Source organism: Streptopelia decaocto (assembly GCF_964273445.1).
Source record: "Streptopelia decaocto genome assembly, chromosome: 5".
Lineage (NCBI taxonomy): Eukaryota > Metazoa > Chordata > Aves > Columbiformes > Columbidae > Streptopelia > Streptopelia decaocto.
In genome coordinates this window covers 47,174,640-47,200,557 of record NC_138659.1, presented here as the reverse complement: position 1 = coordinate 47,200,557, position 25,918 = coordinate 47,174,640, and the positions used below count along the sequence as shown (strand labels likewise).

Here is a 25,918-nt window from a genome sequence, read left to right as displayed (position 1 = left end):
AGATGGTTAAGGAAAAATGCCGAGGCAGGCATTGCTTCTGTGCAAATTAACTGAAATGCTTTGTGGTCACGTAATGTACGTATTGGTGAAGTCTGGAGCTTTATGGCCCATTTCAGTAGGAGACTCTCCCAGGCCGTGCACCTGCCTGCTGAAGGCCTGTTCCAGCCCTGCCTGAGCGCTGCAGCCTGTGGAGGAGCAGGGAAAGGCTGCTGCCTGGTGGCCGTCAGTCACTGGTGGCAGCAGCGGTGCAGACGAGGCCGGTCGGTCAAGATGGCCCAACTGCCATTTCCCCTCCTAGACACACATGGAGGCTGGGGACATCCCCTACAAAGGTGAGCCACTGCTGGAGGGCGCAGTGGCAGCAGAGGTGTCCCTTCCCTGCAAGTACAACACCTACCCAGGGCAGGGCAGCTCGTGGGGCTCTTCGGGTACCAGACCACCCCAGCTCCCTATCACACCTACGTTGCTGCAGGGCTGGTGGCAGCACTCACAGGACAGGGACAGAGGGCTGACAGAGGGGGGAGAGACAGCCGAGGGGAACACAAGACCAGTATTACTGATGCTGTAAAAGGACCAAAAAGGCTGTAGTACCACCCTTTGGCGTTACTGCGGTGCCTGGCGTTCAACAGTACAGGCCAAAACACAGAGATTATACAAAGCTCCATTTAAAACACAGATTTCCTACCTAGGATTTATTAAAGCACAGGGGTAACCTGTTAAAGCATAAAAATGGATGTGCCCTCCTCCTTTTTCTGTCCCAGGTTAGGTCAGAGGAAACAAGCTATGAACACTGGACCATTTTTTCTGCCCTAGTATCTATTTCCCTCCTGTTTTCAGAATCAGCTTCTGCTGCACTGAGGAAGCTGGAGATTCCTACCACATGACTAGTAATTTCCCCCAACTGTAAGAGAAGTCACCTGCTGACAGGGAATGGTGAAATTGCCTTTCTCCACTCCAAAGACTACACAAAAGCAGCTTTACAAGATTCAAAAGCTTTCATTACACTGGTTACCTCAGCGTCCCTCACCTGCTGCCACAGCATGGAAAGCTGTCTCAGCACTATCAGCAAAACTAGATGCCATGACTGGCACTGCAAAACAAAACTGCTCTGCAAGATGGCCAAGGTCTCCGTGCTCACATTTATCTAATGCTGCATGGCAGGACCAGAACTTGCTTGCCAAATCCTGTTTGCAACGTGATTTTACTTCCTTTTATTCCTACTGAACTTGAATATACTTTTGGTCACAGCTTTAAGTAGTAACTTTATAATGATTGTTTACCATTAAATTGTGAATCCTAAGTCTCGATACAAAATATTATAAAGATGTTCTCTGTATTCCATACTTAAATTCACCTCCCTCACTGCTGCCTCTGTGCTGGTTATTTCACAGCTCAAGCTATGGATCACTCCATATACAGAGGTTATGAACCAAAGCTTTTAATAACCCTAGAAACACAGCTATTTCAGAACACTGCACTCAGCTCTGTCCCCAAGACACGTGATTCAGGAAACCTGAGGTTACTGCAGACCAGATAACATGCTAAGTTGCCTCAAGAGTCGGCCTAGCCTTAAAGTTGTGCCAACTCTGAACTTAGAAAAGCTTGTTCCTACATTACCTCCAGTGCACTTAAAGGAGGAAAGACATTTGTTAAGCTCCACAGCTTTCCCGCTTCACTTAGGGGCAGAGTGCTCCTGGTTCATATTTCAGTCCTGAAAAAGTCTAGCAAAACTAAAGACACATTGCAAAGTTTCTGACACTTAAAAAGCAACCCTGCCCCACCATCAGCCCCCAAACTGACCATCAGTCCTTTGTCCAACACTGTCAAGTGTGTAGGAGTGTAAACCCTACCAACAGTGACCAAGAAACATGGGTGGGGAGGAGCTCACCAATACAAATGGGAGAGGAAAAGCAGCTCAGGAAGAAAGCGCACACGTTTTCCTGATGTCCCACCCAACAGCACTGAACAGCTGGTGCCTGTGTCACCTGCAGCCAGGGAGCAGGACAGTTTCTTTGGTGGCACAGTGCTCAAATGCTGGAAGGTCCCACTCTGACATCACAACAGTAACACACAGCCCGCTCAAAGGCAGTGGAGCGGAAAGCTTAACAAGAAACTTCATTTACAAAGCAGGTGAGAAAAGACCTGTTTTCTTTCCTTTATGCTACATCTTGTTGAGTGCTGGCATAAAGCACCTACTTTGACTGGGTATCCAAGCAAAGCTAATTGAGTTCAACTGTGAAGGCTCGTTAACTAGCACACTTGCTCTATAAAAAGCTTGTCTTAGAGGTCACCTCTTCGTGAAGAGGCTTCTCAACAGCTGAATTTCTTCTTGGGGGAAGGTAAGAACAACTTCCTCTGTACTGCTTTTTTGTTGTTTCTGTTTTTTTGAGTGCAACACAGTTATCAGGAGTGGTTTCAGTAGGGAGAGCTCAAGTAAACTCTTATTTTGCATTAAGTTGTCTGCTGAGAAGTAAATTTCTTGTCTTTCCCTTGCTCTGCCTGTCTCAGACCTGTTTAATTGTTTATAGACGCCATTTAAAAACTGAAGGAATAAGCTATTATACAATAACTCTAATTACTAAAATAATTCACAACTTACTGATAATTTATCTGTAAACGCTTTGTACATGGTTTAACACTGGAGAAGGTGTAGGCTCATCACACCTCTTCAGTCTGCCAAGAACCTACAAATACTACTTGAGGGAAAAAGCTTGTCACTGATTAAAAATCTGGTAATAAGCAATGAGAGGAGTTTTTATACTCCTTGGTTTCTAACTGTTGGCTAAACAAGTTCTGAGATCCTGGAGCACCCAAGTGTTTTGATAATCTAATTGCAGCTGTTCTGCAACAGCAACTGTACCTCATCAAGAAACATCCAGTTCCTTATTAGAGTAAATAAGGGAGCAGAGTCAAGCCCTGGTCTGCCTCACCATCACCTCGCATCAGGAGACAATCAGCCCGTTAGTTCACTTCCCCCCACCCACTATCTCCCCCGTGATTTTATCACATCGGTCCTTCAAAACAAAACTGTAAATAAGAGGCACTGGATGTGACACTTTTTTGTCTTAAGAGGACCAGCAAAGCACAGAAACAGCACCGCATAAGTACCACCCTTTTTATTAATGATGATGTCCCTTTTTACAGCTTACCCTGCGCTGCCAGAATGCCAAGCCTTGCCCTGTGCCAGCTGCTGCGTGAGGTTCCCGCTGGCTCCAGCTGCCCAGGCGCCGCACGCTGACAGCCTGCGGTGACTTGCTCTACGGACACGGGTTCATTACACAGCACTACCATTGCAGTACCCGCAACCCAACGAACCTGGCAGCGCAGCACGTTGAGCTGTGGTAGTGGGGTGTGCCTCGCAGCGCTGGCCCAGGGCTAGCTGGTGAGCGTGTCAGGGAAACTATCTCAGTGGCCACTCAGCTTGCTTGCAGGTCCAACAAATACTGCTGCCTCTCCAGTGACTGTCTGGCGGGAAGGAAAGGGCCAGTCCAGCCACACGATGTCATGAGGTTCCTTGCAGTATAGTTTCCTTCGGTTTCACACTAATTGTAAATAAAATAGGAAGGGGCACCAGATAGATCTTGCAACTGGTTTGATGGTGACTATACAAGCATGTCCTCCATCCAGTGCTGGCTGCCCTGCTCAGAGGGACTGCCGGGCTATGGAGCCCTTCATGTGCTCCCAGTTGTTATAGAGAGCGTAGATCCCGGTCAGTGTCAGACCTGCAATACCACCTCGTGCTATCCCACGCAATCCACCTGAAAAAGAGAAACATTAAAACCCATTAAAATTACATCCGAGGACATGGTCAGCTACAGTAACTTCCAAGAACCTGTTCAAATCCAGAGGAATCCCAATGAAACAGTTTTTATTTTCTGAATGCATTTTCAGAAAGGGAACGTGCACTAATTGTGTACACCCCTCAAAGCTACTGCCAGGCTCAAGAAAGGTCATTCCTGATCCTGACACTAATTCTGCTGGTTTGACTTCTTAAACGTTACCACTATTGCCTGCATGAACCACTACCGAACACTCAAAGCAAAGACAGCTTTTCCAAAGTCCTACTTTATCTATTGCACCTGTCCTCAACACAGGTCTTTACAGACAGATGCGACCTCTTCCTGCTTCAAGGGCTCCTCCATTTAAGATATCAGAAGAGGAATAATAATCACATTTGTCAGTTATGGTAACGAGGTTTGGGGGAGAAAGAGCAGGAGGGAAATAAATGAACACAACATAAACTGATGTGGACATAGCTTTGGGTACCAGAGATTCATGAGGGCTGTCATGCAGAACGTATCACTGCCTTTGTGCCTTTGGAATTTAAAAAGTAGATGAAAGGGATCAACCGGAAAGGATTTACTAGGGCATACATTAAACAACTTCCTTTATTCTTACTACTATTAATCTTCAAAACTATTATCCTGCAATGGTAAAAAATTAGTCACATAGGTGATTTTAAAAAATATGTATTTTTTTAAATTTTAACTGCTCAAGACTTGAAGCTTCTGCAAGTTGTGAAGGTAAAAATATAGGGCAAGTTTGGCTAATACCAGGAGCCAGCACACCTGGCTGGAGCCAGGAGTCAGCATCACAACTCCATTCCACCCACACAAGGGTTGTGGTGTACAGGGGCAGTAGTGACTTCTTGTTGCTTTTACTGAACAGCAGAAGGTTTCTGTTCCTCAGTAGTAGCAAGAGCCTTAGTAAAGCTCCCAGAACACACTATAAATGCACAGGCACATCTGAGAGCATGACTCTCAACACTAGGAAAACTGCTCTGAATTTGATTCTGCAATGTTTATCAATCCTAGCCAAAGCAAGTTAGATAATGTGTACAGTGTAGAGAACAAGGCCAGTTTGCACTTACAGCTAGATAAAACCTGCCTGCTTTATTAGTAAAACCGACAGTGGAATTCAGATTCCTCAAACTTGAAAAGAAAAGCATCTCAGTAATCAGAGATTTTTTTTTTTTTCCCCTTCCATTATGGGCCATAAAGCTTTCTCTCAGAATCACATCTGGGCTTGTAGTGGGTCAAGAGGCTGTTGGTGTCAGCTAGGCTGAGACTGCATCACCAGCACTGCAAGATCAAATGGGTTTCACTGGAGTTGTTAAAGCTCCTCACGTAGCCCAGGCACGTACTGAAACCAAGCAGCTGCAGAAGTGATAGCAGAAGTTGGACTTGGTACTGCAGTCCATACCTAGCCAGTTTCTAGAAATTTCATTGCCAGACCAGCTGTGACAGTTCAAGGGTTTTGTCGGAGCTAAGCCTGAGTTCACTGCTGAGAACTCCACAGCTCGAAGGAAAGCCATACTGATTATGCACCTACGTGCCTAAATCAGGATTTAGCAATGCAAATATAAACTTCAGGATGAATTATCAAAGATAGGACTTGTTGCACAAACAGCTTTTCAAATGAAGGGGTTGCAGCTGGGTACACAGAACTAACCATATGCAAGCAGCTTCTGGCAAAAAGCCACAGGTGAAATTTAAAGGACACTTTGTGCAAAACAAGTATTTGAGATAATCTGTAAAAATATTAACTCCTTGTTACTTCTGGGAAAATGAATAAAACATTAGAGAGCTCGATTTTCTGCTGTTTATATTAGGAAGCATTTTTTAACAGAAGAAACCTCCAAAGAGTTCTCCTAATTGTTCTGGTGTACAGAGAAATGCACAAAATGTGGAACATCCTCATAGAATGGAACACAGTACAGAGCTAGGGCTGTTCCTGCAGACTCTTCCTTCAGTCCCCAGCTTCAATTCCCCTCCTTTCCGCTTAAACTCTTATTCTTCCTATGGAAGAAAGGTGGGCTGAAGGCTGACCAAGCCTGGCTCCAGACTATGGGCAGTTAGGACTGTACAAGAAAGGTATCTTCTCTTAAGCTGGGTAGCTGAGCTACTTTCTAGGATCCTGGCAATGTGGACAAGGTGCTGCTAAGATGTACTGCTCAGAATACAAATGTTGTTAGTGTTTTCCTGTGCTGAGGTCAGTCAGGTGAGGACGGCAGGTCTGAATCAATCACCGGGCCTACAGCAGTCTGTAGGTCTTGCAGACAAGCTGGGGACTTTGCTGAATAAGATGTTTCAATGGAAGTCTGTTTCACAAACAGGAATTAAACTTGTACAGTCGGTATACATGCACTACTGAGTGAGTCTGGAAAAAATCCAGCAAGAAAACACGTAAGAAATGTTTCTTACAAAGTTCCCTATGACTCTGCTGCAAAATTTTATCAGTAATTTGTTTTGTAGCAGTTGCACCTGATTTCTGAAACTATCTGCAGTAATTACAAAAAAAGGGAGAGAAAAAAACCTTCCCTAAGTGGTTAGATTTGCATTTGGGTAAATAGCTCCAGGTCTGTGGCAGACATCAAACAGTAAGGCACTGCAGAATGCAGCCTGGTTGCTGGGCAGGAAATGTTAAGCCCTCTGAGAAGATTACCTTGCTAGGAAGAAAAATTCTCCACTCCCATCCCAGCTGTGCTGGCAAGATAGAACACATTCCCACCCCTCCTCTGCAATCACTCTCTGCAAGCCTCTGATACAAAGTCTGACTTGACAAACTCTGTTAGAAACGTGGTTATAAGCCCCTGATCTTGCATGTCTGAGCAAGATAAAGTTCCAGCTGACAGACATTTCTGAAAGCAGGTATTTTGAGACCAGGCAACTTGCACAATAGTTGAGAAGCTGCCATGGGTTTCCAAAGATATATCTGATGCTCTTTAAGGGAGAATTTAGTTCTCTGTTTGGCTTTAACCGCTGCATCCTTTCACCATACAGCACTGTCTCTCTTCTGTGCATTTACAATAGGTTTCAGAGTACGTAATGACACCCACCATTCTAATAGCACAGCTTGGCATTTCTTCATGGCATGATCCACTGACAACTGAATTTTACTAATACAGCGGGTCAAGTAATTATCTATATAGCATAACATGAGGGCAAAATCTTCCACTTGGAACCTTACTGTCTCTATTTTCAGAATGTGCTACTCCATTACCCTGGAATAGTTCCTGAGATGTTTAAAGTACGAACTATCCAACAGCAAATATTAGAAATACCTTAACTGAAAACCCAGACCCACATTATTTATGTCAAATGAAGCGTAATAGTTAAGTTGCAATTAGCCTTCTGTCTTTCAATCTCCCTCAGATCTTCAGAATGCAGTTTCTCTTCACTTAGGGCTTCTAGGAACAAAAATATTTTTAAATGGTATCAAGGGTCTGACTTTTCAAATGTACAAGGCAACCTCGGTTTTACTTCAAATTCAGCACAGCAGTAGCTGACCAGACCCTCTGAACCATCAGGCAGACATCTGTTTGAACATCTGTGGGTGGTCCTATGTCCACAGAAAATTCAAACAGTTTCCTCCTGCTGCTCCATGGGGGTCATTTTATGAGATCTTGTAAGTGTGGGCAAAGTATGTGGGTACAGAAATTACAGAGGAAACTGCTAAACTTTGCTTTAGAAACAAGATACATTCCAGAAAAGCATGTTCCACTTTCATACTGCTGCAGCTAAGATAGGATTGCGGTTAAAATATAGAAACAGCAAAGCCTGAAACAGGGAAAATTTCCTGTAGTTACTGTGGTGTGAACGCTAAATTAAAAATAAAAAAAAAGGAATTTACAATTTAATTTACAAGTTCAGAAGCTTCAAAGCTGTTTGAATTACTTTGCAAACGTTATTAAAATACCCTGTTTTCTCACTGGATGAAAGCACAGAGCCTGACTGACAGGAAACTACTTCAGCTACTGTAAATGGCAGCAAGAACCCTGCAAATCCCACAGCACTGAGAACCTGGTTCACTGTTTCTGCTCAGCAGAGCTGGGCAGAAGGCTGCACTGCTTTCAGTGGCCATGCGTATTCTTAGACATTAGGCCTCAGTAACAAAGAAACACCCAACAAGCTATTACCTGCAGCACCTGCCTGTAGTTTGCCTTCTTATTTCAGACCTGAAACAAAATTCTTTCACTAAATACCATTTGTTTAATAGTCTTATAGACCTGTCACATTAAAAGCAGGTTTTAACAGAGGTTCTTAATTTCTAAAACGCCTGACAGCTCTGAACTTCAAAGTTCAGAAGCAAACCCTTTACTTGCTTTTCTCCAAATAAAGCAGAGTATCAGGATATCCCAGGGTCATACCTGCAGCACCCTGCAAGCTCCTCTTTCCCCCTCCCCACCAAACAGAAACAAGCAAAAAACCCTATCTGGCCCAAAGGAAAACACAGATGGAGCCCAAAGGGAGGAGGCTGTTGTAGCTCCAGTAGTTAGCTAACACAACTGCCCCGAACTCCTACCCACTGAATCTCACTAAACTGATCTTTAGCTCTGGCCAGAGTTTACTGCTAGCAATAAAACATTTAGCCCTTCTTAATGAATTCATAATGTATTCACTTTTCAGGGTTGTTTTGTGAGGTTTTAAAATGACAACTACTCCCTTCAGCTATTACTAGCATGCAATTCCCTTCTCTTCAGATGCAGAGTTTTATACCAAATTATGTAACATCTCTTGTGCAAAAGGCATGAGACGCTCTATCTAGTATCAGGTTCCTACTGCACAGAAGTACAGTAAACAAATAATTTGTCCACAGCATTAGTTTGTTTTCCCTAACCTCAAGGGAGGAAAAAAAATTATCTAAGAAAAAGAACATCTACAACCTGTGTAACCCTCAGATAAGAGGTAAAGGTTATTTAACTTTTTTGCTTACTGAAGTCTCTGACAGGAATTTCAATGAGAAATTAATGGCTGTTACAGAGTCAGAACAAAGTCCAACCTAGCTCAGTGTATTTTTCCCGAGTGATCAATCCTGTGTGCTTGAGGAGTGTGAGATCCTCAGCCAGCTGTACCTTTATGACATGGTGACTGGAACCGTGTGTGTTCTCATGGTGGGAGGGAATGATGGTGACATAGTGCACAATCATCTCTTTGATTTCTGCTACTTTCAGAGACCAATACAATGATGAGAAAACAAATTAAAGATGTTTGATTTAGAAAAGAGGTTGAAAATGCACGCAAGAGGGCTAAATATTTGTTTACGGTATGTTAGTACTTCTGCTTAGTAACATCTATCAGAAGAAAAAAACCCCAAACCCTGGCATAACAAATCTTAATTTCTGCTTTTGCTTGAAGAATAAAGAATAGGATCTTATTTAATGGAAAAAGCCATCCTCATGGACTTAGGGTACCAGATGCCCTTAAAGCAAAACTCTAACAGGATTGACTAAGTTGCAACAACATTTCTACTACAAAAAACACTGCTAAGGGAACACAAAGGGTTTTCTGTCATCCATCACTTAATTTCTACCCAGAACATCCAGTTTAAGTTGTGAGCTCAAAATGCAGCTTCCATGAAATTGCAAGTCTAGTGTAACAAGTTAGTACTGTACTCTCACTGCTACATTTGGGCTAAAATCCAGTAAGTAAACAAATGTGAAAAGTAGAGATCACTTTGGTCAAAGGGATCAACTAGTGTCCTGGTTCCAAGTCCCTCAAATTAGCTTTACTTTCCAAATCAATTCAACATCTGTTAATCTAAGCCATCCAGTATGCCGAGACGGGTTCCAGCTAACACTCGGTTTATAATGTCAAATTAACAGATTCTGACTCACTCCCTGCAAGACCTTCAGAAGTCTTGGGGACTTACCCACTTTAGTCACTTGCAATGGGGAACTTCCAGTGGCCAACGCCACTTCCAGTGAACACAGGAGGGCTGAACTTACACACTGCTCACTTGCAGGATTTTTAATCTTCTCACGCGTGAGCTGTGCTAAGCAGCCTTGCACAAAACTGCCCACAATCTAACGGCTCTAAACCATGGGTATTCTGGAAAGTCTTTTGTTGTTTAACTGACGGCATTTTGGTAATGATTAACACCTCTGCAAGGACAAATTGTGAAAACTGGGACCAGTCTGGGACAACAAATCTTGCCTTCAAAAAGTCTTCATGCTATTTTTTTTTCCTATCCACTTGTTCCCCTCAGCAAAGGCTTAATTTGTTTCAGAGATTGAGTCTAGGCTTCATAGTGTACCCAAGAGTATTTTTCAGTGCAGTGGAGTTGCTCATGAATCCTCCATCAGTGCTGTGTTTGAAAATAAACCAGAAAATAGTAATATAAAGCCTGCCATACTTTACGCAGTTCCTTTTAAAATATGTTCCATATCTCTTTACAAAACAGGAATGATGGAAGTGGGAAATCTGAGTGTTTGAACACCATTGCCTCCAACTCTGGATCCAACCTTTGTGGATTACAGAACAGCCTTGATTTAAGGTGGTGTGTTTGTGGGAGCTTCCAGCTGATACTAAAGTACGGGGACTTATAAATGTCCCTGACGGCTTTCAAATTTTCCCTTTTTTAATGCCAACACAACATGGCATTCTGTGTAACACAGGAAACAATTACAATCTTGATATATGCCACAGATGTGAACTGACCATTGGCATATGGTTTAAATATTCAAGATTTTTTTTTTTTAGATAAATATATATTGATGCTGGATAAAGGCATAACTTAGGGGGAAGCTTTACCATACAGTATTAAGAAGCGCATTCTGGCATAAGGTGACAGGAGAGGAAGCACGGGAGAAGCAACAAGAGGGACAGAGCTTGAAAGAAAAAAAGGAAAATAAGATTGGAATTAAATTCTTCAAACAGATGTGAATATCATCTTATTCACTTCCAGAAGTAATCCTTCACCTTTCAGGTCAAATTTCCTGTATACGGTGAAAAGCACATTTCTTTTGAGTTTCTGTGCACTACAGTTCATATGCACAACACACTTGAAATAGGATACTGTAATGAACACAGACTTACTACGTTCACCTTAACCAGAGCTACTATTAGTTCAGTAGATCTTATGTTACAAAACAAAAGTCCCACTGTGCTCTGGTAAGAAAATTCTTTGGAGTGTCAGACGACTGTACACGTGACTGAGCAGTTATCCGTGCTTGCACTGTGCCAAGAGAGAGATTACATGTAATGCAAGCTTTCTGAAAGGTAAAGGGGAAGCTTCTGCTCTAGTGTAAGATGTCAGTTTTCATTCTTAGTGATAACTTCCTACAGAAAGCGTTAGATTTCTGTATTGCTACCCTATCTAGCTGTTGTTGGCAATCTGGCATATCACTCATGAAATCCCAAATAGTTGATTACAAGAGAGCTGTGTGTGCTTGTGCAAGTGCACAAGCTAGTATGTATGAAGGCTGCTCAAGCCAATTATGTCTAGTTTCAATTAATCTAGGCCAACAGGAAGATAAGGTCTCTCAAGCTGTTTTGCCCCATATCTAAAGCTGGCCTTCAGGAACGCTTCTAAGATGCTGAGGCTCCGTTAAGTATGCAAAAGTACGTAGGTTAATTCTAGAATTATCTCCTCACTAACGTACAGGTAAATCATATAGCCAAACCTTTATCAAGGTACTTAAATTTTATACTTTTTTCCTATGGTAATGTCAATCTGTGGTACCCAGTAGTCCTCTAAAAATTATAATCCCTCCAATTGCTGAGCTTGGAATATGTGTTAACAGGCATTTTGCTGATAAAGTTCAGACTCTCTCTTCTGCGAACAATTCAGTATGCGTCAGCAAACGAACCTGAAATGCACGCCGTTCACCAGTAACATTGTTTGTTGGTTTTGACCACTATGCAAAGACTAGAGTCCTACCACAAGACAACAGTTTCACAAACAGCTAATAGCCCTAACAGTAATAACCCTATATATTAGTTTCTTTCTGCATACTTGAATGACATGAATTTGTAAAACTGGTTTACCAAAATCTTTCATCTTAAGGGAAAAAAAAAGGATACATGTTAAATTTTCATTCCTGATTTTCACTTTCTTGAGAGTGTATTTTTTTAATTAACCTTCATTTGGAAATTTATTTTGCCTTACACTCTATTTAGGATTGTACTGGATGAATACCACTGTTTCATTTATACTTAGAGAGAGTAGTCTCATTTTAATATTTCTAGTTATTGTTGTTAACCTCGGAAGTAGACAGCATCAATTCAGGTTTTTTTCCTTTTTGGCATTAAAAAAATAATTTCATTTTTACACTGCCAGTTTTTGGAGTAGGATAGTGTTTAGTAAAAGTAATGAGAATCTTAATAATTAGGATAAAACACAAGAAAAGGAAAACTAGAAACACTTTGCTACTCTACCAGTGCTTTTGTATAGCATTCCTGTCAAGGTTCCAGCAGCTATGGTATTCAGGTCATCTTCTGCACCTCGTGTTTTTTCAATGATGACTCCAAATGCACTGTAAAGTAGAGCTGGGAAAGAAAAACATTAAATTCAAGTTAAAGCTCCCATTCTCTGAGACACAAGGCTTAGAATGCAGACTCTGTGTAACTGTTTAGACCATGCTTCTGAAACACAGATTTCCTGTTTATTTAAAGGGAGAGAATTCTGTGCCAAATCCTGTCTTTGCTATTTTTTTCCAGACCTACTTCTACTTTACAGGTAATTTTTCTTTCTCTAGTTATAGTTTGGTTATAAAGTAGCATTTTTCATGACATCTAGTACTGCCTCAAGACACTATAAATATGTGATATAAAGCACTGACTGAAGTCTAAGCCAATTTTGCTAATTCAAATTTGTTTGAAAAACCTTGGAGGGTTCAACTAGCAGGCTTTAAACTGCCTTCTGTGGATGGCATGAAACTAAACTCAACACCACGTTCTAGGTAGCAGAGAAAAGTGTTGCCCATGTGTGACTGAGATGAAATGCAAATTAAGTGCAGCATTCAGATCATGTTAGCGAGAGAGATGGAGTACAATGGGCTATATTCCCATTACAAATTACTATTAGATTGCTTGGGATTTGACACTTACAGCTGCTTCAACTCTGCCCAAAAACTTTGTCCCCAAAGGGCTTTTTGCTCTGGGAGAATTTTGGGGACTGTCCTGGAAAGGACTGGAAAGAAAAATGCACAGGCTTTTAGTATGGATGCATACATTTAGTATGGATCCATCCATTTTGATGAAGGGAAAAGGCACCTCCATCCTCATTCCTCATGATATAACCATATCTCATGCTGACATAAGAGTAGAGAATGTCATCATTTTAAAGTGATAAAAACAGCATGACACTTTAATTCACCCATGTCCTCCAAGAATCTGAAATCTTTACTTCTGCTAAAAAGCCTGTAAATCCTTCAAAAGCAACTAGAGGAATGCTGAGGAGTTGAACAGTAGCCTCTTTCTCCATTCAGCAGAGGCAATGGTATTTTACCTTGTCTTAGTAGCATGTGGTATTAACAATGTGGGGAAGGAAAAGCTGAATTCAACATTTCTAAAAGCTGTTTAACACAGATGTTGCTACCTCTGTTCAGGAACAGAATGGCAAAAATTGTCAGTAGTGGCAAAAGGAATCTTTGAGGTACAGAAATGCTGCGCAAGTGAAGGAAGATGCAGAAATACTTCAGCTCCTTGAAATAAGCTTCTCTGGTAGCTAGGACAAGGCAGAGCTAAACCAGATCCCCCAAATACCAAGTTCTGTTTAACCCTGACTTGGGAGGCCATATTTCATTAGAAAAAAAACAATTTGTTACTGGAATGCACAAACACTTTCTTGAGTAATCTTTCTTCAAACACAGCTGAAAAAACATGTTAATGTGTCACTTAACCTGGAACCTTGAACTGCAGGATGCCAGCATCTCGGTTTTCAGACATGTTTTGATTAGATTTGGAATAGAAAAAAAAAAAATCCCACCACAAGTCTCACTAGGCAATATGCATCTCTTAGGAAAAGTGCCATTCTCACTGTAGTTCAGAATCCCCTCTCTGACCATAGCCTCTGTATGATGCCTCAAAAGCTGATGGCAGCATTAAATAGCAAGCATACCTACTCTTTAGGAATCATACTGAAACAAAATATAATAAATGCAACTTGGCCTATGCTTCGATGCATTTTTCAAAATTCAAATATATGTAGACTGGGTTATAACACGATGTAATCTCTGTTTTAAGCATTGCTAATTTCTCCCCTATGACCACTTCGTGAGGCAAGGAGTTCCATCATTAATCTTCTTCAAAATAATCAGTTTTGGATTTCTCCTTTCAAAGTAACTGAGCACCCTTTGCTCTTTTAACATTGGGGAGGAAGAAGCCAAGGAGCTTGTATTCCACAGGGCATTAGTTTTCCCAAGGCAACCAACGTGATTGTATTTCCTGTCCCACTTCCCCTCCAAACCTCAGTTCACAGAACTTTCTTACACATTAGGCTTTAGGTCATTTTATCTTCTCTTATTTCTAACCTGTATTACTTACAAGCAATGTTCAGATTTAAAGCGAATGATATCATATGTGATTTTCCTAGCTAAGCTACCATTATAAAAGGCTAAGTCTTCAAGTCACTATCACATTTCTTCTACAAATGAACATTTTGTCCACTCTTAACTGGAAACAGACATCAGGAAGCTGCTTACATGACTAGAGTCTCTTCTTAGGTTATAAAGTTATTCCAGAGGTATCCAATTATAAATTGTGAATTAACTGGAAATTATTGACAAGTAAGAGTTACCTATAATTTTCAGTTATTCCATAGCTAGAGTTCTTGTTTGTAGTATACTAAAAATTTGGGGGGTAAATTACAGGCTTTTGGCTACTTAAGCTTCAAATCCTGATTTAGTCTTCAATTTCCTTTTCAATGCCTACTGAAATGCCCTCATATCCCAAAGAAAAAAAAACAAAACAACAACAACAACTGCAGTTTTTCCTTATGGATTTCATAATGAAAATTTAGAGAATACACTTTCACATCAAACAGCTACATCTTTAAACTGTTTTTCTTACAAGATAATGAGCTTACTTACCCAGAGATCCCAGAGTGTTAGCCCATAACGCTCCTTGCCTTGTCACCATATTTAGAATTCTATAAAGGAGTTAAAAAGGTTTTAAAACATTTAGTTCTCTGTATTGACACTGAGGCAGCATTTATGATGGTTGATAAATGTTCCTGACATGGTAATTACACATAACTACTGAGAATGACTGATACACTTACACTGACTTAACTGGGTGAAAGAGCTCCAAGAAAGCTACTGCTCTTCAAGAAGCCGCAAGCAACACAGGGACCACGTGTCAGGGAGCGTGGTGATGCTTGAACAAATGGGGTGAGTATTAAAAGCAAGGCTGAACCAAAGCAAGTCAGGAAGAAAAGAAACAGTCTTTTGCGCTACCATTTGTCAAACTAAGAAAAGGTAAAGTACCCAGAGTATTTCTGTATGTACGCTTCCAGACTAGCACTAAAGAGGGAGAGCAAATCTTTAGTGCACTCTCAGGGAAGCACAGTGCCACTCTGTTCTGGCATCAGCTGTCTCCAGAACGGTGACAACAACAGCCAGAAGAAATGACTGATCTTTATCTCCCAGCAGTGTAACACTATCACAGGCACAGTCCTGCTCTGGACAGCTGACTACCACTGGAACTTAGTTTATCATTTGAAGCAATGAAAGTGTCACACATTATGTTCCTGCTGACTTGAGTTCATTTTCCACTACCTCTTCATTTTTTACAATTTTCATTACTAGGCACAGGCCATTACTGAATACGGTTAGGTAATGAACTAAACAATAATGAAAAACTTCATTTTGAAATGAGAAAAAAAAATCCAAGAGGCTAGGTTATTGACAATCTCCCCTAATTACAAGCCCGACTCTCATTTTGTTAACATTACATTAACTCTGAATTGATGAGAAAATTCATAATTTTACTAACCATGATATACTATGAGATATTTGATGACAGGGGATTACCAGCAAAATTCAAATTCACCAAAAGAAGTATCTGTGTACGTTAAGGATAAATTTGAAGGAAATCTAGCTAGGCAAGTCTCTTCCCTGCATTTGATTAGGAAAACATGGAAGGAACTTAGCACACAGTTGAAGGTGATGACTTTCAACAGGCCTTCCGTGAAGGGTGAGGACCAACAGCAGTGTGTGCAGTGCCTGCCACCTGCTGGGCTCGACCCTCCAACCTTCCCACTCAACAACATGTTCTGTCTAACTTGGTTCATTCCAAATATGTAAAATAAAATTCTGTTCATCTAGAACATTATGGAAGAGTCATCGTTATAGTGGGGAATGTAGTTCTATCTCTAATGCTAGAGATGGTAAAGGAGATGAAGAATACAGAAACAGAATTTCAAAAGCAGCAGAGCCTTTTTCCTCAAAGTACTGTGGGATTGAAAATGGTTTCCCCCAGTTATTTCACTCCTCTAGTTTCCTACATCTCCTTCACAGGCACTTAAGTTTTCTTATATCTAAACTACTAATAATTCTAGAAGGAAAAGCACACTGCAGGAAATAATGTGTTCCTATCTTTACTCTGTCCTTTCAAATGATCAAGTAAGGTGAAAACATGGGAATGCCATGGCTGTTTGTGGATGCCATAGCCAGAACAACTTCCACTTGCCCAGTAGCATGTGCCTCTGTCATCCCTAATGCAAATCCAGGCAGGCCCAGGTTCTGCATTTTAATCTCTTCCTGGGTTTGGTTGGAAAGTTTGGAAGAGAAAGCTTGCTCTCACATAAGTGACAGCAAGAAACAAACTGTGCTGCTTCTGGGAATATTTTGACATAGAAAAACACTGTTTTGCCTTTGAACTAGATTTCTAGTAAATACGAAACTAGTAAATCTCAAATATTTAAAGAAAGTCAGGAGACATACCAATTGTCACTAAAAGAAAAGCAAAATGCTTGAACTGAACATCACTGTAACTAAAATCACTCTATAACTCGATGAAGACAAACACTGACTCTTATTTGTCCCCACTAATGACGTAAAAATACATTTATTTTTGCAGTATATTCAGAGCTAACATTATACAAGCTGGAAGAAACAACTCTGTCACTAAGGTGTACTTTTTTTTTTAAGATTAAATACTTACTGTACATTTCTAGGTTTTGACCATGTCATATTCTGTGTCTCCTTCAAGCCAAGTCGTAAACCATTCAGTGCACCAAATGCTGCCCCTAGTTAGCATAATGAGTTATTACTTTTTAAGAAGGTAAAAAACAAAGCAACACAAAGAACAATACCAGAAGCAAATACCAAGAATACACCTCAGTGTACAGACTGAAGTCAAATAGCTGTTTATGTAAGACTAGAGTGCAGAACAAGGCATTTAGAGTCTCCTCAGTTACTGTAGTACAAATGTTACCTGGACAGCTGGGAAAAGTGAAAAACACAACCACCCACCTGTCATACAGCATCCTCCAATGGTGAAAAAGGCCAACTCAAATCTGCCTCGAGTTTTGTTGGCTCCTGTGGGCAAGATAAACTCATCTGTATCCTGGGGGAAAACAAAACAAACACACACTTTTGTATTTTTCAAGTGTACCTGCTTCAAAATGTAGGTCATGTCAAAGTTACAATGACCTAAATTAAAACCAGATACAACCAGAATTTCTGGAAAACTGTTGTGCAAAGCATCACAGAAGTAGAATACATTATGTGTATGCTTTAATAGCAATTGAAAAAAGGACTTTAAAAAGATAAACTAACAGCTTTTTTTTCGCTAGCTGTCCTTTTTATAAACTACATCAGGCAGCCAAACAATTAATATTGTGTGTATTGTGTCGTCTGTCGGTTTGTTTCTTTTTTCTTCTTTCCTCTTTTAAAAAATGACTATTTGCTTAATTATTTATCATACCTTGCTGCAGGCAATACAAGACTCATAGCCCTCTAAAAAATTTCCTGTTGTCTGATCATGCAGCCCTGTTTCCTCATGGAGCAAACTAGACTGATGCAGTAATGCTTTAAGGTTTTCCACTACTCTGACACTGAAGAAAAACTGCCTTTGTACTGAAAAGTATTTCCTGCCACTGAAATAAGTGACCTATTTTGAAGACAAGAAAAAAGGAAAACATTCAAAACTAGTGATGATCAGGCATGAAATATGCAAGGCTGGTGGTTTTGGTTTTTTTGGGGTTTTTTGTTTTTTTTTTCCTCCTGCATTTTTCTCCCACAGGGACAGGCTTGTGTTCTCATAAATCAATTTGTATAAAAAGCTAGAGAAATGGGCTGATAACTAGCATATGTGTAGAGATAAGGTGGGCCAAAGCACTTTTTCAATATGAGACCTTGAGAAGATGCACACGTCGATAAGGTGCTAAATCAGTAAGATCTCTTTTTATGCTTATGTGTCTTCCAGTTGTATTATTCACGCCCCATTTAACTGACATATGATGGCAACAACTGCAGGCTCAAGTAATTGCATTTTAAGGGGTTTTCTTAGCCTACACTTAGCACTAAATGTGGATGGCAATACAGAAAAAAACACACAGCTTCTGAAACTGTGCATACTGTATGAATAAACTGAACCTATAATACGGTTTCTATGTTCCCTGTAACTGGATATTTGGAGAAATTCAGTGCGTACACTAGTTAGCAGTTTCTTAAGAGTTTTCCTTGCTGTCCAAAAAGTCAAGATGAAGCAATCGCTGTCTGTATATAACTTCTCTGTTTCTACAGAAACAGCAACCTAGGAAGCCCATCCTCTAGGCCTGTTTTATAATGAATACCTGCTGAAGGTAACAAAAGCACTGCAGAAAACACATCAGTTTGTGCCTGTACTGATGAACTACCAAAGAATGTGGGTTTTAAAGTGAAGAGAACCACTGTGGCATTTGTTATCGTGGGAATGCCACGATTAAAATGTTAAGATTCTCACCAAAAAGGCTGACTTTCTGCATTCTAAAAGCAAATGGATGGTCTTTAAATACAGGACATGTTCACCCCTCCACATGCACCTTCACAGACAAACCAATTTAAAGGCTAGGACTTTAAGTTCTTGTATTTTAAAATATTTGCTACATCATTTTCCTTGAATTTTTGGAATCACTGAATGGTTAAGGTTGTAAGGGACCCACGGAGACTGTTTGGTGCAACGCCCTTGCTCAGAGCACAGTCGCCTAGTGCTGGTTGCTTGGGACCGTACCCACGTCTTGTGCATCTCCAAGGATGGAGACCCCCCCAGCTTGTTTGGGCAACTTGTTCAAGCAAAAAAAAAAATATCCCAGATTTAAATGGCACTCCCTTTTATTTCAATGTACTTACTAGTGTTAAACACAAAGAGCAGTGAAGTGTTACAACACAAACTGTAGCCTCTAAAGTTACATCAATAGGTATTTTTAAACTGTTTTGTAAGTTACTCGTGACACTAACGCAAATATCTTCTTTTCTTTCAAAACAAGCTTTAAAAACAAAACCAAATAAACAAACCCCACAAAAACCAAAACAACTATTAGCATACATGCACACTTAGTTCCAAAAACTCTGTTATACTATTTGTAACACTAACATGATCCTAGATATACTGTACTAACTATATAACTTTATAGGGTATTTTTGGAAGAAGTCTAAATAACAGCAGCAGGCAAGATAATCATGCTAGTGAATCTGCTTCAAACAGAGGCATATCCTGTTTTCTACCATTACGGGAGTGTTACATTGTAATATTGACAACAGCTTCTAATGAAAGAGAAATATAAACAGCAGCCACTAGAACTGCATTCAGAGCTTTCCCCTTCCAAAGCAGCAGTGGTGCGGTGCACCATGAAACAAAAGGCAAACAGATTAGCAGATACTAAACAACTGATGACCCTCAGTGCTACTTCTGTAAAATTTCAGGTTCTCAGATAACATAAGCCATATGTATATAAATATAGGGAAAATATTAACAAAATAAACTCATTAAAACATGCATCCTTATTGGATTAACTTAAACCTTTTCAGCTATAGTTATTACTTCTGAGAAAGAAAAATATTGTAAGATTTTAAATTATTTTCTTTTCTTTATGGAAAATAAATGGCCTATGGGCCATCATGTAATGTTAACCAATACTAAGTTGTGTAAGTACAATAGCAACATTATTCTGTAGAATAAAACAGAAAGCTCTGCTTCATGATTGTCTCCCTTCAGCTGCGAAATGGCATAAGGAAAGTGGTGTGAATGACAGCACATATGATGGCAAACCCAGTATCAGGTCTGGGGTTTGGCTGAATACTGAAAACCGATTGAACTCATCACAGTACAGAAAGCTCACCTATCAAAAGAGGGGAGAGTTTCTGGCTGCTCTTACTGACTGAGGTGACTTAGAAGAGGGTGTGACAAATGCCAAACTTGTGTAAGGGTGCGTTGGGGCTGTGTGCCTCAGAGTAGGGAGAGAGACCTCTTATTTTCAATAGTGGCAGGCTTATAGTGACACAGCTGTTTTATCCTCTCTATTAACACTGTTTCTCCTAGATGCCGCAGCACTGGAAGCTTTTATTAGGAATAATACTGAAAAAACCTGTTTCTTTCAACTACTCTAGACTTCAGTACAAACTGCACAGCACTGCAGGATTCTTGAGATCTTCACATGTGACCGTACGAACAATGGAATCGAGTTCAACGCAATAAAAACCAACCGTTTTCTCACCTGTACTAGATATTTGGGGTCCAAGTTTAAATATGGTGACAAAGGACTCATTCCAGTTACTGAAAGGAAAGAAAACAAACAGAATGACACCAATTTCCCTGGTAACAGTTTCACATCCGGTCAGTTAAAGGGGCAGACCGCGTGCGGGGACGCGGTGACAATCCCGCCGTTCAGTCGCACAACGGATGCAAAGGTGGCAGGGAGACAACCGCGTTTTCCGGCAGCGCTCCGGGAGCGGCGCGGGCGGCCGGACGCGCCGCCTCTGTGACCGGTGTCGGTCTCACGGCGCTGCCGCCGCGCGACGGGCTGGGGCGGAACCTGCGGCCGTTCCGGTCGGGGCAGCCGCGTGGGGCCCAGCGGCCCCTCAGCCGCCGCGCTGGGCTGGCCCTGTCCCAGCCCGCTCCAGGCCAGTTGCCGAGAGCGGCGCGGCCGCCCCCGGGCCCGCAGGGACCGGCCGCTCGGCGCTGCCCCGCTGCCAGGAAGCGTGTACCGCCCGCGGGCCCGCCACCCGGCCCCGCCGATCGCCCCTGCGCGCCGGTACTCACGCGGCACCCCGGCCAGGTCGGCGTGTGAGTACCCGGCCCCGCCGGCGCCGAAGAGGCCGCCGAGGCCCGTGCCCTTGGTGTTGCCGCCGCCCTCCATGGCGCCGCCGGGCCTCACGCCCGCCGCCCGCTGCAGCAACGACCTCCGCTGCAGCAACGACCTCCGCGCGCCGCCGTAAAGTGCGCCGCACTGCTTTCCGGCCCGCGCGCCCGTTGCCGGCGGGGGAGGAGCGCGGTCGCCATGGTGAGCGGGGAGGCGGGCAGGGGGGGTGGGGGAGCCATTTTGCTGCGAGCTGCCCCGGCGCCTTCGCTGCACACGGGTCAGCCCCGGCCCCGCCGCTCCTTCCGCGCATCCTGCTGAGGGCGCGGTCGGCGGGACGAGCCCGGTGCCGCGGGCCAGAGGATGCGGAGGGGCAGAGCCGCCGCACCGTCGCGCCGTCCCCGGGGGGCGGCTGCCGCCTTGGCTCGGCGGCTGCTGGCGGGCCCGCGCGGCTGAGGCGGGCTGGGCGGGCGGAGGCGGGCCCGCCGAGGATGAGTGCGGGCTGCGGGCCGGACCCTCCTCGGAAGAGAGCCCGGCCGAGCTCCGCCAGCCCCGGCGGCGGCTTCCACGGAGAGCGGCCGCCGCCGCTCGGTCCCTGCCAGGAGGGGCCCGGAGGCAGCAGCTCCGGCGGCGGCAGCCTCGCCAGCACCGTGGGGAACAAAGGTTCGTACTGGCCGGGGCTGCGCCACAGAGGGGCGACCAGGCGATGGTTGGGCGTGGAAGGGGCCTCTGAAAGGGGCCGTTTCGGGGTGCGGGGGACGGGTCGGCTTTGCCAGCACAGCCTGGGCAACGCTGAACTTGCTCCAGCCGGGCCGGAGTGCTGCTCGGCGGCCCCACCGCCCCGTCCCGCCCCCGCTGGCGCCGCGGGAGCCGCGGCCGCGTCTGGGGCTTGGCGGGGGGTGGCGGCCGGGGGATGCGCCGGGTTGCGGTGTCCCTGCCTGCTGCTTATTGCATCTCTGCTGCGCTTCTGATGCGCTGAAGGGAGGGCAGCGTTCAACGGAGGGAGGCGGTTGTGCCGCGCTCGTCGCCTCCCGGGAGCTGTCGTGCCACATCGGGCCCGGACAGGCTCTATGTTGGCATCACGGAGCCAGCCCGTCCCGGGGATCCCAGCCCGGTGGTGTACAGGATCGTTATCCTGGCTTCGTGCCCGATTCTTTACAAACTTCACAGTGCAACCGTCCAAGTGAGGGGTGAGCTGCTAAAGGTGGCGTGTTTTGTGTGTGCGAGTACAAATACTTGTTGCAAGAGAAATGAATGACGTTCAGCGGTGTGTCCTACTGGACTATCACGGCGAGGAGGGCTGAGGGTGATGACAGGAACCCACATGGGCAGGTGGCTGCGGGCCCAGGGCGCTGCTGACCATGTGGGGTGCTCCTACAGTGTGACGAAGCTGCGTGGGAAAAGCTCCCACGTGGCTTCCTTAGACTATTTTTTTGTGTAGACAGCACTGTCAAAATAAAATTGTAATGCACAATAAAGTACCTGTTTGAGGAATAGAAAGGCATGCAGGGATGGAAAAGAAAAACAGATTTGCTGTGGTGTTCAGTTGATGAGTAAAACCTCAGTAACCAGTAACTGAGAGGCACCTTTGAGTTTGACCTTATATGTATGCACTCCTACAAAGTGATAAATACGAATCTTCTAAAAATTCAGTATTTTTCCTCTGTAGTACATTCTGATGAAAAATTTGTTTTATGAGAATGATCTGGGGAATCTTGAATAGAAATTTAGGGACCACTTAAAAAAAAAAAACAACAAAGTCTGTTTTTATTTTATAGACTGAATGCAAGCACATGTTGACTTTTTGTGCCTCTTATGTTTTTATCACCTTATCTGTAGCAAAAAGATTTTAGTAGTATTAAAGAAAAGTACTATGTGTTGTATTGGTTATAGGGTCTAAGTGGCTAGTGAGATGGGAAAATACAGACTAAAGCCATTTTGTTCTGTGCTGCTGCTATAATTTATATTTATTATGTTAATGAATAAGTATTCCTTCATAAATGCAAGTTTATACCTCAAGAGGTAGTCAGCTGCCTTTGGAGAGGTTTATTCATCCCATGTTTTAACATGTCTCTTCAGGTTTTTTTTCTGTCTGCTTCTTTCCCTTTTCCTGTAGGCAATTTGGGTTAACATTTCAAATATAAGAAAGTGGAATTTGGTAAACAGAATGACTAATGTACTTTTTAGGTAATCTTTAGAAATATTTTTGTTCATGAAATCCATCAAGCTGTTATTTTTGTCTGAATGGGGTGAAGCTGAGCATTTGATGCAGAATTGAATGGCTGAGTATGGCACAGGTATCTTTGTGTGCTTGATCTACATACAACTTGGCATCACTCCCTGATGACCTGGTCACATGATGGCAATTTTGCACTATTGTTTGTGCTGTTTCAGAAGAACTTAAAATGACTTAAATATTTTCTGGAGATTCCTTTTTTCATTCTAGAAATTCTGTACTTTTGATGAGGATATTTGATAACCAGCTGTGGGAAATTGTTCAAGGCCTTGAATGTTGGGGAAAGCTTTTATGAAACCATGTCCTGTGGCTTGTGCTACAAGTTACACAACCCCGATTTGCAGTAAAATGCTGAGTCTTTCAGTAGTGACTGTTAATCAGAATAGCCAGATCTGCTGTACTGGTTTTTAAGTTCTGCAAAACTACTGTAGCAATGGAGAAACTACAGATTTTACTTACCCAGTGAAAGCAGTGAGTAAACACCTTGCAGTCAGCAGTGGCAGGTAGGTAACTTCTCTTGGCAAATGTAAATAAAGGAAACTGAAGACAGTTGCCAATTTTTCAGAATTACCTTTAAGTAACAACAAAGCAAAACCAAAAAAACCTTTCTTATACTAATTGAGATTACTTTCCAGTTGTGAAATAGCCGCTTTGAGTTTTTTCTTCCTATTCTGCCTTTTAAGTCTCTGCATAATTATTTCATGTGCTGCTGTTCTATTGAAAGGTTGTCTGAACTGCAGCATCACCAAGATAAGGCTGATGACATTCACTGGAGCTGTATCCTTGGTAGTAAATCTGAAAAAATGTGTCCTTCACATTTGGTTGCTGTTTAGGGAATGATAGGCTTTAGAACTGTTTAGAACTGATAGGCTTTAGAAATTGCTTATGGATAGAGAGGAAAAGAAAAACACCTTTTCTCATCACTTGTCACTTCAAATGTGTACAGTCTTTATATTAAGCCTCATGTTTCACAGTATGCTACCTACAGATAAAGTTCTCAGCTGGGTCTTCTAAGATGCCTTGTTGCTAGTTGTTTTGTTTTGTTTTTTCAAGGTGTTGTGGTTTTGTTGTTGTTTTTTGTTAGGTTTTGTTTGCTTGTTTTGAGATATGTCACGTTGCCTGTTCATTCAAAATTCAGCAGAGGTCTTTCACGGCAATTAAAGGTGATAGTTGGAGCTGGGAAGTTCCAGTTGCCTTTTTTTTTTTTTCTTAATCTAGAGGTTCACTGTGGTTTTAACCGTAGAAAATCTTGGATGGAAAAAAAAAAAAAGCACCACACACCAATCCTAGCATTTATAAAGGTTATTACAGAAGCTACAGCTGCTGACTGATACGAATTAAATACTGCATCACATGTACTTTTAAGAGTATTAGTGTCTGGATGCTCCCTATGCTCCCTGTGGTAAAGATGAGGTGTTTTTATCTTCATCTAGTACAAGTTGTCTCACTCATATGCAATCATGTTGCAGTTTTGTCATGTTTCATTTAATAATGTAGTGAACTTTGTTTTTTCAGTTTGCAAGCAACGGACAATTACCACTTGGTTGGAGAATAAAGGACCCAAGACAACTGATTCCAAAAGGTAAAATGCCCAGCATTTCTACTCAAAAGTTGTGTTCTTTGGGTGGGCCTATGGGGAACTAGAAGTGCAGGTTCCCAGTGCCAGCTGCTGTCAAAAAGACAACTGCATTTCTGCAGCTTCCCTTACCTTGACGCTTCCTCTTGAGTGTCACTAACTGACAGACTTGTACTGCAAAAAGCTGACTAGTTCCCCATCCCTCCCCTCTAATCCCACAAAACCAAACTTTTTTGCTGCCTTAACTTCCTGAAGCACCTTGCTCCATAGGTGAATAAATTCTTCTGCTCCTGCAAAGGAAAAGGTGGGAACTTGCAAGGAGGGAAGGCAAAGTGCGACTGCTGCTCCCAGTGGCAGCCAACCACTAGAGCGAGTTGGCTGTAATATCATACTATGTCCTTAGTCAACAGCTCTGATTTTATTTTTGTTTAATGTAGGGCAATAACCGTTACAGATTTTGGCTGTTGGTCCTGCGTTCAACTCACAGTTCTGTTGTTAATTTACAGACAAAAGTCTGTTTTGGTTCGTCTTGTTGTGGTCACAGAATAAGCACGTGCAACTTGATTTAATTTGTACCAGAATTTACAGGTGCTCAAATGTACATCCAGGTTATTTTGTGAAAGATGTTATAAAAGTTCTGCTGCTGAATGGCACCAGGTACAGTTTGATATTTTCTGCTGATGTAGTCTGTCTGGAGCAATGTTTGCAAGGCAGCCTTGAAATTTAACTCCTAAGAGCTTAACTAGCTGGTGTAGAGGAGTATCAGATATCATTTTTTTGTAATTACAGTTGTAAATATGCTGGCTTATTTTTCATTGATGTTTGTTAATAAATAGAAATTGGGATCCATAGCAGTGTTAAAATAACCAGAAAAACCTGTGATAGTGATTAATACAGAAGTACACAGGGCTCAGTTGCAGGCTCACAGGTTTCAGTAAAGCAAAGATATTAAGAGGAAGCTTAAGGAGGGAGTGAATATATATATATATATATTTATTTATTTATTTATTTATTTTCATTAAGATTCCCTTTAGAATATTGCTATTATATGCCCTCCTCCAGCCTTGCTGGCGGATTATATAGCCTAGTCAGTTTTAAGAAGC

General features: G+C 42.4%; 3 protein-coding genes across 4 annotated transcripts in view; 2 read left to right on the top strand and 1 right to left on the bottom strand.

The window, feature by feature from the left end:
- Positions 1-25,918, top strand: part of NCOA4 (nuclear receptor coactivator 4) — a 397,571-nt gene that overhangs the window by 13,337 nt on the left and 358,316 nt on the right. The window lies entirely within an intron of this gene.
- TIMM23B (translocase of inner mitochondrial membrane 23 homolog B) lies at positions 3,102-21,156 on the bottom strand. The gene is made up of 7 exons (XM_082054609.1): positions 20,967-21,156; positions 20,422-20,480; positions 17,198-17,291; positions 16,887-16,971; positions 14,813-14,871; positions 12,159-12,269; positions 3,102-3,758 (listed from the first exon to the last, which is right to left on the bottom strand). Exons 1-7 carry the CDS (start codon positions 21,061-21,063, stop codon positions 3,643-3,645), a joined length of 621 nt encoding a protein of 206 aa, XP_081910735.1. The 5' UTR covers positions 21,064-21,156; the 3' UTR covers positions 3,102-3,642.
- The window catches only part of PARG (poly(ADP-ribose) glycohydrolase), a 77,200-nt gene continuing 72,518 nt past the window's right edge, over positions 21,237-25,918 (top strand). For both annotated transcript variants that reach the window (XM_082054605.1, XM_082054604.1), the window contains exons 1-2: positions 21,237-21,666; positions 24,755-24,821. In XM_082054605.1, the coding sequence (XP_081910731.1) occupies positions 21,495-21,666; positions 24,755-24,821 (239 nt within the window). In that variant the 5' untranslated portion in view covers positions 21,237-21,494. The remainder of the gene's footprint in view (positions 21,667-24,754; positions 24,822-25,918) is intronic.

Coding starts and splice junctions, on each gene's coding strand:
- TIMM23B (XM_082054609.1), bottom strand. CDS start 21,063: ATGGAGGGCGGCGGCAACACCAAGGGCACGGGCCTCGGCGGCCTCTTC. Junction 16,972..17,197: donor TGGAGGATGCTGTATGACAG/GTGGGTGGTTGT, acceptor TATGCTAACTAG/GGGCAGCATTTGGTGCACTG. Junction 14,872..16,886: donor TCAAAACCTAGAAATGTACA/GTAAGTATTTAA, acceptor ACTCCTTTATAG/AATTCTAAATATGGTGACAA.